The sequence below is a fragment of the Rhamphochromis longiceps genome, linkage group LG15 (genome assembly GCF_057381845.1).
Source record: "Rhamphochromis longiceps isolate RC_006_pf linkage group LG15, R_longiceps_female_GT1.1, whole genome shotgun sequence".
In the NCBI taxonomy this organism is placed as follows: Eukaryota; Metazoa; Chordata; class Actinopteri; order Cichliformes; family Cichlidae; genus Rhamphochromis; species Rhamphochromis longiceps.
The window spans coordinates 21,444,131-21,462,594 of NC_140571.1; the positions used below are offsets into that span (position 1 = coordinate 21,444,131).

Consider the following 18,464-nt stretch of genomic DNA (forward strand, 5'->3'; position numbering starts at 1 on the left):
ATAATTAACCTTAGTGTGTGTGAAGAGGACTCACCATTAGAATGTAAAATATGTGTTGTGTGTTCTTTCCATAGCTCAACATCCCTTACACCACGTATTGTCTGATCATAGCGCCAAAGTTCACGACCTTCAACTACCTGACTGAGCTTCAACTCTTTAAATAAGCACAGAAATGCAAAGTGTATATAAAATGATTACAACTACACCTGTAATGAAAAGGTTAGTACGTGATTATGATAACACCAGTAATACAAATTATAACATAATACCAACAGCGTCAATCAATGTTTTTGATGAGAATAAGAATTAATGCAATGGTTAATGATAATGGTTATGAATAGTAGCAGTAAAATATTTCCCTGATCTCCACAACATGAACAAATTGGAGTCTATTAGACCACTGCAGCACAGTACCTGTAATACAAATAGCACGCTCTAATTGATGTAATAAAATATTATGATCAACAGTATTGAAAGCTGCACTGAGGTCTAACAGGACAAGCACAGAGATGAGTCCACTGTCAGAGGCCATGAGAAGATCATTTGTAACTTTCACTAAAACGGTTTCTGTACCGTGGAAAACTCTGAAACCTAAATGCAAAAGGTTAACATCAGCTTACAAAAGAGTTGAAAGAGACAACTGAAAACATAAACTCATATGAAAAGTGTTTACTGAGGTTATTAATTAAGTGAAGGCACAGATGATGGCGCACTTTAAATCTTATAACAGTAAATGTTTTAAATGAAAATACTTGAAGCTTGGTTGCATTAAAGATAACTTTAATAACTGTATGACGTGGTTCCATAAAAAGACACAAGTTAGTCTAAACACTAAACACTGTGCACAAAGAAAAACTGAGAAATTGTTAAAATTGGCTCCTAAAATAAAAATCAAGGAAGTAACTAATATATCCACAAGCAGCACTGTTAAACAGCATAAATAAATACTTTGGTGTGCAAAGGAGCTTAAACAGTTGCCCAATCTTTGTTGGACGCTGTATTTTGGTAGTTGGGCAGCAGGTTCACCATCTGCTGGTTCTTCAGTCCGATTTTCTCCTTTGCTCTGAAAACACAAAGTCGCGTTATGCACATCAACTACAAAGCTACGAGTCTAAAACACCCATGCATTATTATTCATAAATCTGATTGTCAATCAGAACATAAATCAACAGCTTTTCTGATAACTGATTATATGTTTTAGTCAGTTTAAGCAAAAATACTAAATGTGCTGTGTTGGGGGAAAAAAGTCTCTCAATCTGTACTTACTATAGATACAATAACAGAGATATGACGGGATTTAAAGGGGCTTAATTTTCTTACTGCACTAACTACTCACTTTTCTGGGAACTCAATGTCGTCGATGGTATCGGGCAGCGGTACGCCTCTGGTCTCAGGGAGCAGCAGCACCAAACCTCCAGCCAGGAAAGCCAGAAACCCTACACAACACAATTCAATAATGCATTTAAGCTTTGATAGTCACATTTATCTGACTTTTACTCTCAGAAAACCCACCAAAGATGATGAGTGGCAGCTCCAGCCAGATCACAGCCAGTCTGTAGAGCAGGAATGGAGCCACAATGCCTCCAACATCACACAGAGTGGAACAAACAGACACTCCCAGGTTCCTAAAGACATAAAAACAGCATTTCTTTTAATCTACTAAAATAAAGTATATTTACTTTTTAAACTTTTGATGCGAAGACATGTTTGAAAGGCTAAATATCCACAGTTACATTAGTTATCTACATACAAATACAAAAACAGCTGGATTTGGACAGGTTCTGAAACTGTGACATAAAAGAAAAGGATAAAAGTTCATATTTTGATCAGTTTCACACTTATATTACCAGGTACAGCTTCAAACGGATTTGGCAGCAGTCTAAGCTTTCTGTGAGCACAGTTCTATCAATAGTGATTTGTGATGTTCTTTTGTTATACTGTACACAGAATTTACTGTTGTTTACTGATTACCTTAGTTGATGTATAAATTATACCTGTTCATCCCAAACACAATACATTTTCTGTATTATACCTGACAAACGTCGGGTAGAGCTCAGTGTTAACAAACACCACCATCTCAAAGGTCATCGTGATCCCCAATCGGCCGATGCATGCCACTGCCGTCTTAAACCAAAACATGCCTGCAAGAACAGACAGAACCATTAAAAGAAAACTTGGAAATCAACGTTCAAGAGCACCAAATAAAATCACTCACTGTCAGGAATAAAGGCAGTGATGAAACAGGAGACTCCAGCTACAAAATTGGCCGTGGCGAAGGGGAGGCGTCGGCCGATGCGCTCAATGGTGAACAGGATGAGGAAGGCGGCAGGAAACTCCACCAAGCCAGAGATGAGGAAGTCGATATAGACATTTCCTCCCAGAATGCCCAGCCTCATGATCAAACCCTGGTAGACGACAGCACTGGTGAACCTGGGAGAAAAAACATCTCATTAACTTCGAATCTTTATCCTAAATTCCATCCATCCATTTTCTTCCGCTTATCTGGAGCCAGGTCGCGGGGGCAGCAGCCCAAGCAGAGAAGCCCAGACCTACCTCTCCCCAGCCACCCCCTCCAGCTTATCCGGGGGAACACCAAGGCGTTCCCAGGCCAGCCGAGAGATATAATCTCTCCAGCGTGTCCTGGGTCTGCCCCGGGGCCTCCTCCCAGTGGGACATGCCTGGAACACCTCACCCAGGAGGTGCCCAGGGGGCATCCTTGTCAGATGCCCGAACCACCTCAGCTGGCTCCTTTCGATGTGGAGCAGCAGCTGCTCTACTCTGAGCCCCTCCCGGATGGTCGAACTTCTCACCCTATCTCTAAGGGAGAGGCCAGCCACCCTTCGGAGGAAGCTCATTTCCGCCGCTTGTATTCATGATCTCGTTCTTTCGGTCACTACCCACAGCTCGTGGCCATAGGGGCACAGCTCAACCGGTAAATTGAGAGCTTCGCTTTTACACTCAGCTCTCCGTGAATCGCTACCTTATCGTGGTGGAGAGGTTTGTCTGTCCAAGGGATCCCAGGGGCTATGTTGTCTGGGGGCTTTTGCCCCCTGGTAGGGTTTCCCATGGCAAATTGGTCCTGGGTGAGGGACCAGACAAAGAGCGATTCAGAAGACCCTTGTGAGGAAAACATCAAGGGAACAGTTTACCCTGCCCGGGATAGGGTTACAGGGGCCTGGGGAGGGTGCCCAAGGCCAAGCGTCTTGTGGCCCGGCCTTAGTCCATGGGGCCTGACCGGGCACAGCCCGAAAAAGGGACATGGGCCCATCTTCCTGCAGTCCCACCACCCGCAGGAGACACACGTAGGGGTCGGGTGCAATGTGCGTCAGGCGGAGGTCCTGGCGGACCGATTCCCGGCTACCAAGACTGGCAATTGGGAGACTTTATCCTAAATAGATTTTTTTTTTTTTTTTTTGATAAAGAAGAGTCATTTATAATAACAGTTGTGTCCTGCTTTAATTGAATCCTTACCAGTTATAGCTGAGGATAAAAGTGTGTTTTCGCATGTTTGGCGTTCTGATCAGGTCCATGAAGGAAGCGGTGGTTGAGTCTGCGTTATCATCTTTCAGGGTCTGCAGGATCATTTATATAACATCACATAGTAAAAGTATTTCTGGTTGTTTTTATGCCTTAGCTTCAGCCTGTTTTACTATGTTTCTCTATGAAAAAAAATCTCACAAAAAATAATGCAGTCTAATCCAATCCAGATCGTGTCTTTTTCATGGAAGGCTTGAAACCGCTTATTGCACCTTTTAAAACAGCATGGCTTCAAAGTAGACGAGTTCAGCTACTGAACTGGCTTGCCTGGAGTCCAGACCTTTCACCAACCAAAAACATCTCGTGTATCATGACATGAAAAACACAACAAGCAAGACCCAGAACTGTTGAGGAGCTACATTTTCATCAGACACAAATGGGACAACATTTCTCTCTCCAAAGTCCACAAACTGGTATTTTCAGTTCTCACACATTTACAGGAATGTAAATCTATTTCTATTTCCTAAAATGTAAGTTTTATCTCACTTAATAAGTCACAATGAATTAGACTTCAAATTGTCATGTTATATGCTGATAGATTTTGATTCCAGGTAACAGATGCAGAGATTTTGTGTCCAATGGCTACCTCGATGTTCTTGGAAAGAGTCATCTTGTTTTCTTTGGCTATGTCCTCTGTGATCTTCACTGCTTTGGAGTTTTGGTTTTGAGAGAGAAGCCATCTCGGAGACTCTGGGATGAACCTGGAAATGTAAAATGTCAACAACAAATCTGTTGTTAAATACAAAACTATTTAAAGGTACAAATTCTTTCTTTTTTTAATTGATAATGACAAATTATCAGTAGGTGCGTGTATTTTTTCACTAAGACAAAGAGATTTTTGGGTTTTATTTTAAGGTTTAATGGGTCGTACAAAGAAAGAACAGGCAAAACAGACAACCCACGTAAGGGTAGCATCTGATAAAATATAGTGCTAAAGGTGCACAGGTTGACATAGCGGCAAAAAACTAAAGGTAATAATATCTTTTCTCCACAGTACCTCTGGTGTAATATACCCTCATTGGCTCTACAAAAGAAAACATTTATTCTAAACCTGCATTTAAAATGTATTAATATGTATATAATAACTGGATAATGTTTTTTTTAGCATAAGTGAGAAGACTACTCACTTTTATAAAACATTTGGAAATGACTACAAGACACAGATTTCTAACATTTTAAAATCACCTACATGTCACTGAAATTGGCTACAGCCCAAATAAATATGTTAAATAAAAGTTGAAAGATGGGTTAATAAAACTTCATTCATATGTGGTTGTGGTGACTCTTACCAGTAGTAGGACAGGAATAGGATGTAGGGGATGGTGATGACGACCTGCAGCCAGCGCCAGTCTGTTATATAGTAGGCGAGCAGAGGGAGGATGAGGATGCCGATACTGAAGAACATCTGGTAAATTACTCCGACTGTACGTCTGAACTCCACGCCCACGATCTCTGTGACTGAGATGAATAGAGGAAGGTGTGTGTTGGAGTCAAATTGTTAAATGTTGTCACTGTTTTTTGTTTTTTGTTTTTTTTTTCTAAATGACATCAGAAACAGCAGTATGCGACATTACGTGATGGCAGAGCTTCAGTTCATCCTTTGTCATTTTTTTTTTTTTTTTTTTAATAAATAGGACAGGGGGAATGAATGAGAGAGAGAGGGGGAGAGAAAGAAAGAAAACCAAAGGGGAGAAGAGACGGTGAGAAGGGGGGGGAAGAGAGAGAAAAAAAAAAAAAACTCCTGGGTCACCTGTATGGAGAAAAAAAACAAAAAAAAAAAAACAAACAAAAACAAACAGAGGAGACAGCAAACAACAAAGAGCAACATAATAATAGAGAAAACAAAGCACCATCACAATAAACTAGCTAGTCATAGATATCAGTATTTACTAAGTAATAAACGATATTGTGCAGCACGCAAGATAGACAGCGCACAGTGTGCTTTGAGGCAGCAGCCAAGAAAGCTTTAGTCCGCGTCTGTGAATACCCATGTGTGCATACCTGTGTGGATCAGCATGCTTGCATTCCAAAGGTTTCTCCATGTAATGATCTGCTAGGGAGTGTGGGGGGGCCACAGCCCCGTCCTCCAGGGTGTGAAGCGGGTATGGAGGAGATCAAAACTCCAGACATCCAGAGGCCCCCAGAACACAAGAGACCATGGAAGACCAACAGAGGGGCAGCTGCGCCACTGTTCCAGTAAGAGCTGAGGAGAGTCCCAGATGAGGGCTCGCCCAGCAGCCGCGGAGCAGAAGTCAGGGGGAGTTGCAGTGACGCGCCCGTGAGCTCCGCCGGCCCCCAGCTGCGCCTGAGTGACCGAGCCCTAGGCCGAGAGGCCGGGGGCACCCCACCTCCAAAGGGGCCCGAGCGAGCCCCAGGCCCCAGGCCCCGACAAGCGGCCGCCAAGGAGTGAGCCGGTGTGCACCCGGACGCCCACCCCCAGACACAAAGAACCACCAACACACCGACACCTGAGGGAGTCCGCCACCGGCAGGGGAAGTGGTGGTGGGTGGAGATAGGCCTCCAAACCTTGGAGGGCCTGAGGTGTCCCCAGAGAGGTGGCGTCTGATACCCAACCTGACATATAGACACAGACATACAGGCACACACAGACACAAACATCCATTCCCACCCTCATGCTCTCATATGCACTCACTCCACACTCAACCGACGTGGAGACAGACATAAAGAGACGCTGTACACACAATCACACTCCCCAAGCGTACTCTACAAACCGGGTCTAGGTACCCTTGCCCCTGGAGGGGGGAATTGCACCCAGACCCAGGTGGTGTTACCCTTTTCCCTGCGGTGGGGAGAGGCAGACCACCCCGACTCCGCAGCAGCAGGGAGGCCCCACACCCCAGACCGCAGTTGGACGGCCAACTCCTCCTACTAGCCCTCCCGCTCCAGCAGGCCGCAGAGAATGGGGGTGGGAGAAGACTCCAAACCTCCCTCCACCCGCTCATTGTAGTGTTGATGCATATGTGTTCTAAGGTGCAATTAAAACCCAGGAGGGCATGGAGCTACCTGCCAAGGAGCAGCAGGTAAGCGCATAGTCCCTCCTGCTAACCCTCAATGACTAAGTGTATTTAAAATTGAGAGGTGGGCAACGACGTCAGGGGTGAGGTATACACCCTGATGGTGATTTGGACTCCGTGATTGTGCCCACCCCCAAGATCCTATATGTATGTGTAATGAGAGTGTGAATAATGTGAATGTCTAAGTTGTGGGATAAAATTGAGGCAGAGGCAGCCAGAAGGGGACGGGGGGGGGGGGGGGGGGTAGCCTCCTCTGCACCCTGGTGACATACCCCCACTCCAAGGCCCTGCATGTGTGGGTGGTTGTGGAGGAGCGGGAAGAGGGAGGCAGCTGGAGATGGGGAGGGAAGGAAGGGAGGGGCAGGTAACCCCTCCCTGGGGCCAGCTCCCCCGCTGACCCCAGTAGGCACTCCCACCCTCCGCGACCCGCCAGGGAAGGGGGGCCCAGGCCCATCAGACCGGGGCCCAGTGCAGTAGCGCCCCCCGGCTCCACAGAGCCCTGGACAGTCCACCCAACCCCACCACAGAGAAAACTGCACCCACCCCACCAACCACACATCTTCCAGACTACATAAGACGGTAAACGCCCAGGCTGAGATCTTCCTCAGCCTGGGCATTTTACTTAAATTTGTAAGTCTTAGTTCAAGCAGCAGGATCAAAGACATGCCTTTGTCTCTGACCACCTCTCCAGCCTGTTGGACGGTGGGGGAGGCTGCATTGTTTTATTTAATGGAACATCCTGTGTGAGGGTTCTGTTTTGTTGTTTAGTAACCTTCCTGCTTTTATGACCCTGCACGCACGCACGCACGCACGCACGCACATACACACACACACACACACGCACACGCACACGCACACGCACACACCCTTATCTTTTGTAACCATAGGGGGGTTTACTATGGGGGGTGCTTGTGTGTACTGTAACTGTTTTCAATAAAAGGCGTTCAGCTCCAAAACCCTGGTTCTGACCAGTCTCCCTTGCTAGCAAGTAAAAGCTGTTCAGGGAATGACTATCCTTGATTGACTGTGGTGAAAAGCAAAGGTAAAGGTTATAAGGTGGTCTTACTCAGCACATATCCAGCTACCCAGCCTCCTTTCACTCCAAACCCATAGAGAGTCCTGAAAACCAGTAAAGATATGTAGTTTGGAGCCACGGCCACCAGGATCCCTGCAACCCCATTCAGCAAGTTGGATATGAGGAAGCTCATTTTCCTGCCAAACCTGAAGTCAGACATCAACAATCATCACATTGCTGTAAGTCCGTCTCACATAATGTCAATTATTTGGTCATGTAAGTGCTAAAAACAACAAGAAAAAAATATAAATAGATAGTAATTTAATGTATTTTGAGTCAATTTTCAATCACTGTCACAATCATAGCCTAACCTGTCAGCCAGGTAGCCAATGGCAATACTTCCAACCAGGAACCCCACGTTCAGAGTGGCCTGAAACATGTCCACCAACCATGCATCCGAGCACACCAGGTCAAACTGGGAAAACACAAAGTGAAAAATGTCCTGAATCTGTCAAAACAAATTGTATGGCATGCTGCCCATGTTTTTGTTCATTTTATGAACAACACAAAATTACCATATTAGTCATTAATAAATCTTTGCTTGGGATATGGACATATTTAGGTTTTACCAAAGTAGTCAGATTCTCTGAGCAACACAGTTCTCTTTTTATTTATGTATTTATTTATGTACACACACACACACACACACACACACACACACACACACACACACACACACACACGTGTACAAAAACAAATTCCCTCTCGCCCCTGCGGGCGGTCAATCCTTCAAGCTCGGGTCCTCTACCAGAGGCCTGGGGGCTTGAGAGGCTTGCGCAGTATCTCAGCTGTATCTGAGCTCTTAGCTGGACAGAGATCTCCGATGTCGTTCCTGGGATCTGCTGGAGCCACTGGTAGGATTTCTGGATATCAGCCACCTTCTCTATCTGCCGGTGATACATACCGTGCAGGGGCCTGTCCTTCCATGATGGTTCCTCCTCTTCCTCGTCATTCTAGGGTTTCTGTTGCCTGAGGTATTCACTGAGCACGCTGTCAGTTGGGGTCATCTTCCTGATGTATTCCTGGATGTTTTCTGCGTCCTCCTGGTCTGGGGTACTGACACTCATTAGTCCCCAGCCTCCTTCCTTCCGCTTAGCGTACAGCCTCAGGGTGCATGACTTGGGGTGAAACCCTCCATGCATGGTCAGGGGTTTCCTGATGTTGATGTCAGTGGCTTCTATCTCCTCCTTTGGCCCACTTATTATCCCAGCAGGGTAGCTGATCACGGGCAGGGCGTAGGTGCTGATAGCCCGGATCATGTTCTTACCATTCAGCTGACTCCTCAGGACTTGCCTGACCCTCTGCAGGAAGTTGGTGGTTGCAGCTTTCCTAGCGGCCTCTTCATGGTTCCCATTCATCTGTGGAATCCCCAGGTACTTGTAACTGTCCTCTATGTCTGCAATGTTGCCTTCTAGTACTTTGTTATCATCCAACTACATTTCTCCAGTCCGACTGACATTCCAATGTCATTGCTGTATATTCTGGGGGTGTGGATCAGTAAAACAATGCCTCATTCATTCTTGGCATATAGCTTGATGTCATCCATGTACAGGAGATGGCTGACAACTGTATCGGTATCCGTAGCCAGTCTTGTTAATGATCTCAGGGGTTCAGGCCTGTGCAGAACAGCAGTGGGAACAGAGCATCTCCTTGGTAGATCCCGCACCATCCCTTGATGGTGACTTGTGCTATGGGCTTGAAGTTGGCCTCTAGTGTTGCCCCCTGAGAGCCTTCCTTTGATCTTGTATAGATCTAGGCATCCCAGGATCCAGGATCCAGGCCTTCTCGTAATCAATCCAGGTCTTCTCATAACCAATTAGTGGATTCCCATTCATTTCCTATACCGGTCCCATAGGTCATACATATATATATATGCATAACAATTTTATTACAGGAAAAGTAGAACACTTACAATGATTGCTGTAAAATGTTATCTGCACATACAAGATAGATGGATATGTATATATATACCCACTTTTTCCCTTCACACATTAAAATCTATTAAATAGAAAAGCCTGAACATTTTTCTGTAAAATCTTTGAGCACCCAATTAAAAAACACTTCACATTGCCAGAGAATGCTTTCTGAATGATATATAGTTACATTTCATTATAATGCAAAAATAAAGCATGCAGAATCTTTTTAAGAAATTCTTTCTCAAAAATAAAGAAAATGCAATTTTCATTCAACTTTCATGTTGGATTGAGCAAATATGACAAGCTGCCCCACAAAAGCAACAATAGCAGTAGACTTAATCTAAATTTTACCAATTATAAATCAATAAAATAACTAAAAAAAACAAAATAAATATATTTAAATATAGACAAATATAAATATCTTTATCAGCGTGGGACTTTACAGGTTGGCTTGAATTGTTTTTGCATATTTTAATTAGCCAACACAGACCTTTTTTGCATTTGCCCCAAATTACAGTTCCAGGCTTTTACCTTTAATATTATTTGAGATATTCATGTTCAGACACTGCCGCAGATTTCAAGGTGCAAAAGAAGCAAAAAATTATTTTAAGTCGAGACTGAATGACCCCTTTTTTAAAAAACAAATCATTATTTCTGTTTTCTATATTCCAAGCTGCGTCATGTTGTTGAATTCAGTTTTTTTACTCAAAAAATATTTTGTCTATGTTTTGTTTTTTGGTCTGTGTGTGTTGGCTGTGACCTCTTGTTCCCCACCTCAGTAACAAAAGACCGTCTTCCCTCGTAGTCGTACTCCCAGCCATGTTTGCAGCTGATTGTGGGAGTTCTGCTGAGGTCCTCCAGCTCCTGTTTGTCACAGGTGAGCTCAGTGGCATTCCAGTCCACCTCGTACTGCTCACAGCTGCTCTGCTGACCAGAGCTGTTGTCCAGAGGTACTGTGAGCCTGCGACTCTCTGCCAGGTTCCAACCGCATGCCTCTCTCCTCTCCACCACTGCAGGGTCTCGACACCAGTGATCAGGGGTGAAACCCTGGAAGACTATCCCGACATACACACCTGCCCATGGCATGGACACCATACACAGCAGGATGAAGATACGCTTCTGGCAGCGGCCAAACTTCCCAGCTTCTTCTAAGATATCATCAAAAGTGGTCATGATTGTAGAAGGGTTTCTTTACTTTAACCAGCTGCAAAAAACACTCAGCCGGAGTCTAATTTGTATGCTGAGCTTCCCTCTGCAGAGTGCCCATTGAAATGCACATGCACTGGGTTTTTAAACAGCACAAGAAGGAGCAAAGGTCCATAGAAATGCGTTGGTACTGCACCGCCTGTTCCCATAGAGCATTAAAAGACGTTTGCTATCCAATTTACTGACGTCAGAGCCCAGCAGAACGTCTGCTTTGGGGATTAATTTACATAAATTCATCAGCGTGGACACATTGGCCTGGACGGTGACACAGTGATGATGTTTAATCAGTTAACATTTAAGAGGTACTTCATTGGAATCTGTTAGACATTAAGAACTGAGAAAGATAAGATCAGCTGAAAGAAAGTTGAGTTTCTTGAGTCTTTTCAGACAAGTCTAAAGAACTTGGACTGACACTAAACGTGCCTTAAAGTTAAGTCAGTCAAGTTAAGCCTGAATCTTGACTTAACAGGATCAAGATTTAATCTTCAAGACAAGCTCGTGTGTTGCTGGAAATCCTTTTGAAGACAGATCAAACTAAGACTCAAGTCTTAACTAGTGTGAAATCATTTTTAAGCAACTTGAAGCCCGAGACAGGATCAAGTTATTAAAAACAAGAGCAAAGGATTCTCCCCCCCACCCAAAATTCTCCTACCACATTGTACCTGAAATATTTTAATATTTGCATAGGTTTTAGTCTCAGCTTCTTTGAGACAAATTTTAAAGACCTAAGACCTATTCTTGGATAAAACCTCATTTTACCCAAGAATAGATGTTAGGAAGTCTCATTCAAGACAAGTTCATTTCATTCAACGTTCAAGGCTCGTTCTTCTTTCATACGGTAAGTCAGTCCAGACAAGATGAGATGACAAAAATAAGTTTCAAATTATTGAGCACAAGCCAGATGTCAGGACGTCTTCAGGTCAAATCTCAAGTTCGTCCAAATAAGAACTTAATTGCAATGTTGCCAAAGATGACTTTTAAATAATTTCTTTCTTTTAGAAATTTTGTCAGACATAAAATGAGATTACACCACAAAAGTAATAAACAGCAGATCTCTTATTTATTCAAATAATGCAATATTTTACATATTTTTTATTTTAAATAGGAAAACAGGCAAAGAGCTGAAAACATCAAACATAACCTTACATCAACTAAAACATAATGATGATATCCCATCGTACCAAATCATTGAAGAAAGTTTCTTGTGCTTTTTTTTCCTCTTTTTTCAGTTGGTTTGTGTGCTGCTTGATGTCAGTCTCACATACTAAATTTGTTTCATCATACCCAAATGTTTCCACGACTGTGGACAAAAACAAACAAACAAAAAAAGCACAAGAATGTCCAGTAATAGATTCAAGAAAGAGATGGTTCAGTACAGTACCATGCAGATGAGCCACGGGAACTTTGGTGCAAAGCAGAAACAAATTTAATGCAACAATGAACAAATAACTTCACAAACTTTACCTCCTGCTACTCTGAAATGAGGAGTGCTACAATGTTGAGACTCGGGAGAGATGACTACAAAGTGCCAAACACAGACACTTTCAATTCACCTCTCAGACTAACAGGGTCAGGATTCTGGTAAAAAAAACTTTAAGAAGAACAGCTCAAGTTCATATAGCAAAACCACACGCTGAATGAACGAACACGTAAAAGGAAAGTTTATAAAAAGTCTTCGTTACAATCATATTTTATGATAAATACTGATCATAAATATTTCACCTGTTACCAATGTCATTGTCATGTTTCTGGAAACCTGACCATGTGCCGTGTACTCTCATTCTTTAAGCTGTTAAAGGTAGATACACTTGCACTGTTCAGAATTTCAGATCAGTAGCACAATAATATGATTATATGATAAGAGAGTTTATTAAGAGAGTTTTAAAATGTCAAAAGCTGCTTTGGAAATGTTCAGTTTGTAATCAGAGAGAAACAGAAAAAGTAAAAGGAGGAGTGCGATCTGTTTCTACTCTTTGCTATCACAACACTCCTCGAACCCCTTTCTGTGAAACACTGAAGTTTACAGTGCAAATGACAATTATTTTATTAAATGCTGTTTCTTGTTATTTTATCAGTATTTTTTGGGCACGTGGCATCGTACAAAAACGCGCTTAACAATTATGTGTACAAAGCTTTAGAAATACCCTGAATGGCAAATCTTTGTTATTGAGGTTTTAGCAACAAACTCACATTTGAATACTGAGAAAACACAAATATTAATCTACACCAGCAATGCAACGGCAACTAATGTGATGAATATACGATCAAGGGCACGTTTTTTTATGGTAGTAAATGTCTGGCTATGGATCAACAAATGCACTGCAAAGTGATTTAATTAAGCTCAGGATTGTTCACCTCCTTTCCCCAGTTGGAGAAAATGAGAAGTTATTACTGATGTACAGAGATAAAGATTTATGCTACCAAGGGCTGCAGCTCACCCCTTCCTGGTTATACAAGCAGCAACACAGTTTTCAGATATATTTTTTGTTCCAATTACAAGGCTGAAACTCAAAACTTATTATTGCCAGTGAAAGCAAACAGTTGTTTATAGTAGAGGAGTCAAAACCAAAGAATAGTACAGATTATTTTAATTAAAAAATCGTTTTAGCTTTAAATGTGCCTCCCTGTTAGCAGTAATTAGGCTAAATCTTTAGACTTGATGTCTTCAGGGAGTTTGCAAAGTTTTAAACTGACATTTCAGTCAATTTGACCAACCAACCAAATCTGATTAATTAATGGAAACCTACCAAATAGACTTTCAGTTTGTTTGTTTGTTTGTTTTTTAAATGATTTTCAAAAAGTCCACCTTCCTTTATGAGGGTGTGCTACTTTTCTCTAAACCAATTAACTGGAAAAAATTGAGCTATTTTATTGGTTTTCAGCTGCTCTGCACATCAGAAAGAAGAGTGAAGTGAAAACAGAATAATCCAACCTAATTGTTTTTTGTGATGATCATGTGTCCATAAAATCACCGTATTTGAGGTGTGTTTGTTTTGTAAAATCACCCGGTCTGAGCTCTAACTGTTGTAGAAAAATCTCAATCATGCTGTGTTTACACTGTGCAAGCTTACAGATTTAATTACTCTCATGTGGAAATATGGCATAAAGTAGGTTTCCATTATTACTGACATCCTCTGTGAAAAAGCAAAACAGCCTGCATTTTAGTTTCACTACCATCTTTTGCATCATGCATTTGGCTGAACAGGGCGGATTTCAGCACTACGAAAAGTTGGCTTCACTTTTCACGCAGCAATCAGATCTGAGTACAACAACCGAGCCTGTAAAGTACAAGAGCACACGAGCATGAAAAGGGAAAAAAAATAAAAATCGATTTCCCTACAATAGTGCCAAGGGTGGCAGTAGAAATATGGCTTTAACAGGACGGGAGGGGACCAAATCAATCCAAAGGAACGCCTCCAGTTTCACTTTCAACTTTCTTCAACCATCCATTCATACTTAAGGCCATCTCCATTTTCACACAGAACAGAGAAACAAACGTAATCAGCTCGGACGAGCCGTTAAATAATCACCAAAACAAACGTGTGAACAATTCACCGGTGAAGACTAAACGAAACGTCCATATTATAGAACATTATCATCTATTTACAACGTCTCTGATCAAATCAAGACAATCAAAGAAATTCAATCCGTTGCTGGACATGATTCATAGATGAAAATGCAAAGTAAATTCATCAGTATGAAGGCATCGTGCTTTCTTTTCGAGGGCAAAGAAGGGGAAAACGGGTCTGCTATAAAAGCAACTGTAAACAGCACGAAAACAAACTGGTGTCTTCATTCCCTTTTTAGAAAGAAGCTGGCACCTTCACTGCCTAAGCTATGGGAGGGTTAGTACCTGCGGGCCAATGGAGAGCAAAGAAACAACTCCAAACAGGAAAAAAAAAAAGTCTTCCTTATTAAGTACCTTCACACAGTCCACAAGCAGACACACAGCCAGTGTTAGTACCATTAATCAAGGTAGGAAAACAGCTTCAGTTCAAAACACCAGAAGAAAATAGAAGATACATATATAACTTAATTTTCATTCACATCTTATCATGCCTCATTTCAGTGATGATATCAGATTTTCCCTTCTTGTAATGATAGTGTTGTGGTATCATTGTTTACTGTTTGGTGCATATGGTTATGGTGACATGTCTAGTTGACACATCAAGCTGGAAATCACATTAGAAAGAAGCTTTGTGTGCTCCCAGAGTCGATTTTAAGAGCTGGCCTGTTCGTTCTTCATCAGACAAATGTGGCAAGGCTGAAGTATCGGGATTATGAAAGACAATATGGTGGAGTTCAAAAGAACCTTAAGAACACTTTAAATGAGCTGTCAAATAAAAATTATATGTGGACGGTGAACTGGACTGAGTCGGTGTAAGCCGAATGAAGGTGCAGCCCAATAAAAATATATCCCTAAAGAAAGGAAAGGTTTCTGTCTTCGGTGTGTTGTTGGCATTTCACTGTTGCTATTATGGAGACATTCACTGAGAGAGAAGAGTTCGGATTGGATGGAGAGAACCAGGAAGGACAGAGTGACATCACACCCTGAGGAGGTCCTCGTCACTGTCGTCTTCTTCCCGTTTCTTGTTCGCTGCCGTGTTGTTACCGTGGTTAAGGCCAGAAGAGCGAGGTTTGCTGCTCTTCCTTTTCCTATCTGACTCGTCCAGGAGGCCCACCAGGTCCTCGTCGCTCTCCTCCTGAAATGAAAGACTTCTGTGAGCTTTTGAGAGCAATGGGTGCAATCATTGCTACCATGAACGACTGAGAGGATACCAGAGAAAAAGACAAAGAACTGACTTGCAAGAAGGCGCTGCGATGAGCCGTAGAGTGCTTAGCGAGTCCTGACGATTTTATCACACGTACCCCGGGGACACTCAGCACCTCGTCCTCGCTGTCGTCATCCTGATCGTCCAGCGAGAACGACCGCAGACCCTCTGTATTCACAGGCTTGGTCGTGATGTGACCGTTGCTTTGGTTATTCTTGCCACGGTGCAAAGACGATGAAGATGTGGGAGGAGCATCGATCTCCTCCATCAGCCATTCCATCTCCTCCTCTCCTCCTTCTTCATCTGTGCTGACCTGAGTATTTAAAAGGCACAAACAATAAGATGCATATTAAGTTTTTACTCATCTACATGGTTGTTTAAAAAAAAGCTTCACTAGAGTATCTGATTTGTAGCATGCTATGGCTTTTTGAATATTCGCTAAGCTATAAAAATAACCTTAGTGTTTAATCATTAGTGATGTAACATGTAATCCTTAAGTTGTCCTTTTTTTATTTATTAATATGATTACTTTATCACTTTATATTATTACCTTAAGAAAAACTTAAGTCCAAGTTCAGGTACAGCTAGAATATGACACGGCTACCACAGCTTCATACAGCCATTTCAAAGTGGGCGTGGCTGCACCAGTGAATACTCAGATGTCTTTGCTGAAATTGGAATAGTGTATTCTCGCACAAATTTAGTTGTAAACGCAGACTCGACTCCGCTGGTTACCAACTGGTTGTACTCTGGTTAGATTTCTATATAAAACCAAAGTTGCCACAAAAATAAAGCTGCTTTGTCATTTGGCAATTTGTATTTAAATCCATGTCCTGCAGCTGCTTCATTTGTGCAGGCATTTGTTAATTTTTCTTCTGGCTGGACTCTGACTCTTTAAGGAGTTGATGTGAATTTCTGAGTATGTAGACAGCAACAGATTTGTGATTTTCGCTGATTTATCACCGTTTATCATTGTCAGAGTCCAGGCATTTGCTAGCTTTCCCCCATTCAATCACAAGCAGATAGCCTTGATGCACCAACGTTGCTTTGAATGCAGAAACTAACTGCGAGTGGTAGCACAACTGGTCCCCATCTTTGAAGCAACCATTTCAAAGGCAACAAGACTGACAGTTAATTGCTCCAAGTTGAACTCATTTGGGTTGTGCTGCTTTCTCCAGCCATTATTAGCCTAGGAGTGGCTGCAGCATAACATGTTCCTTCTCTAGTTACAAGTTACAGAAACCCTTTAAATAACATGAGGGATCATGTTGGAGTCGGAGTTTTGAATTATTTTGTTTGTTTTGTTTTATTGTGCCATTTGTTATTTTGGCCTTGGCTTCACCCTGAGCAGCAGCTTTATTCCCTGTCAGTGCCAGTAACCCACTCGTGACTCTTCCTTGCGTTATGCTTTCTGATCTTTAGACCGGGGAAAATACAAAGTAACTTTGAAACTCGTTCATTCATTAGCTCAACCAACCTTGGAATATTTATAGGAGACTTGGTTTCCTCTCCTACAACAACCAGCGATCTTCTGCCTCACCAGTTCCCTGGACACAGACAGGTGAGATTATGAAAGAGGCTTTCATACAAAATATATATTTTTAAAAATATATATATATATTTATATGTACCAAAAATGGATACTCATGGTCTCACCTCCTCTCTCTCTTGTGCAGCAGAAGCCCCATCAGACACACAATTAGAACCACCAACAGGAGGCTCAGCACCACCCCCATTGCTTGGCTCCGCCTAGACAGAGACGGAGTGTCTTCACCGTCATCATTTATCTGCCTGTCAACAGTCCTGAAATTCAATCCAGAGAGGAGACTTCAACATATTTATCTAGTGTTTTGTGCTCTTGGGATTAAAGTCAGATTGTAAAAAAAAAAAAAAAAAAAAAGGACTCACATCAGATCGCACACAGCGTTTGTGTGCCACACAAACAGATACTGGCAATTGTCCGTCTCCAGCATAAACTCCGGGATGCCGACACCTGCTGACGGGTTACAGTGAAACCTTATTGTGGATGAAACCGTTTTGTTCTTCGCGCGGCCACACTCTGACTCAGAAGGCACTATCACATCCACATTTCCTCCTGATGGAAAAACAAAAACATGTTAAGATGCTGTGACCTCCAAATGGAAGGACTCACGCTAAAATGAAATGGCACTTTGTTTCTTATGCAGGTGTGGGTTTTTTTTTTTTTTGCACTGATGTCATTGTCAATCACATGCTTTGCAAAGGGTTTTGAATGATAGATCAAAATCCTCTTCTGTTTACCTTTTATGTAGTACTTGGCTTTGTTGGATGAGCCAATCTTGCGGCCGTAGGTGTCATTCGGTTTCACCTGGCAGATGTTGGCACCAAGACATTTAGGCAGGGATTTATTGGTGATACCAGACAACTGGATGTGGTAGATGTAGCGGTCGCCGTTGTTACGAATGTCTCCAGACGCCTGATGGTGGCTAAAAGGCAGAAAAAAACCCAAATGAAACTTTTATGACAGAAAGAATTTTAGAAGTGCGTTTTTTTGCTTGCTGATTGAAACTGAAATTTATATGAGGTGAAGTGTAATGAGTGGATGACACAGGTGAACTCTGTTACCTGAAGTAGAGTGCTCCCAGACTGAAGCTGACTCCAGTTTTAGGAACCTTTATGGTTCCATTTACCATCTGTACCTCCGTTGGTTTCACTGCACAAGCTTCCAGAGTCTCCCAGCCTATCAAGAACTCACATGAACCCTCATCAACCCTGCACAGACAAGAGAATATAGGATATTCAAATAAGAATAAAGCATAACAGGTCTACTTTAAGATGCAGAGGACCAGTTCAAATAACAAAATAACAAAAACAAAACAAGGGCACTGAGACTTGTGGGAAAAAAGACAAATGAAACACAAGTTAAAATTGTTTTAAAATAGGC

The 18,464-nt window shown here is 42.4% G+C and overlaps 2 protein-coding genes across 3 annotated transcripts in view; both read right to left on the reverse strand.

Annotated features, from left to right (window-relative positions):
* Positions 1-798: 798 nt before the first annotated feature.
* On the reverse strand, positions 799-10,736 carry LOC146652594 (solute carrier family 22 member 2-like). Its single transcript, XM_085381908.1, has 11 exons — positions 10,338-10,736; positions 7,959-8,062; positions 7,639-7,793; positions 4,827-4,995; positions 4,124-4,238; positions 3,472-3,572; positions 2,216-2,430; positions 2,033-2,141; positions 1,513-1,625; positions 1,337-1,436; positions 799-1,063 (listed from the first exon to the last, which is right to left on the reverse strand). Exons 1-11 carry the CDS (start codon positions 10,734-10,736, stop codon positions 967-969), a joined length of 1,677 nt encoding a protein of 558 aa, XP_085238034.1. The 3' UTR covers positions 799-966.
* Positions 10,737-11,812: 1,076 nt separating this feature from the next.
* Positions 11,813-18,464, reverse strand: part of igf2r (insulin-like growth factor 2 receptor) — a 47,760-nt gene continuing 41,108 nt past the window's right edge. The window contains exons 44-50 of one of the 2 annotated variants that reach the window (XM_085381428.1): positions 18,146-18,292; positions 17,822-18,006; positions 17,450-17,636; positions 17,198-17,344; positions 17,019-17,088; positions 15,639-15,854; positions 11,813-15,472 (exon numbers count right to left, since the gene is read on the reverse strand). In XM_085381428.1, coding sequence (XP_085237554.1) covers positions 15,314-15,472; positions 15,639-15,854; positions 17,019-17,088; positions 17,198-17,344; positions 17,450-17,636; positions 17,822-18,006; positions 18,146-18,292 — 1,111 coding nt within the window. In that variant the 3' untranslated portion in view covers positions 11,813-15,313. Of the gene's footprint in view, positions 15,473-15,572; positions 15,855-17,018; positions 17,089-17,197; positions 17,345-17,449; positions 17,637-17,821; positions 18,007-18,145; positions 18,293-18,464 lie in introns of both variants that reach the window. The other variant, XM_085381427.1, reaches the window with a different exon arrangement.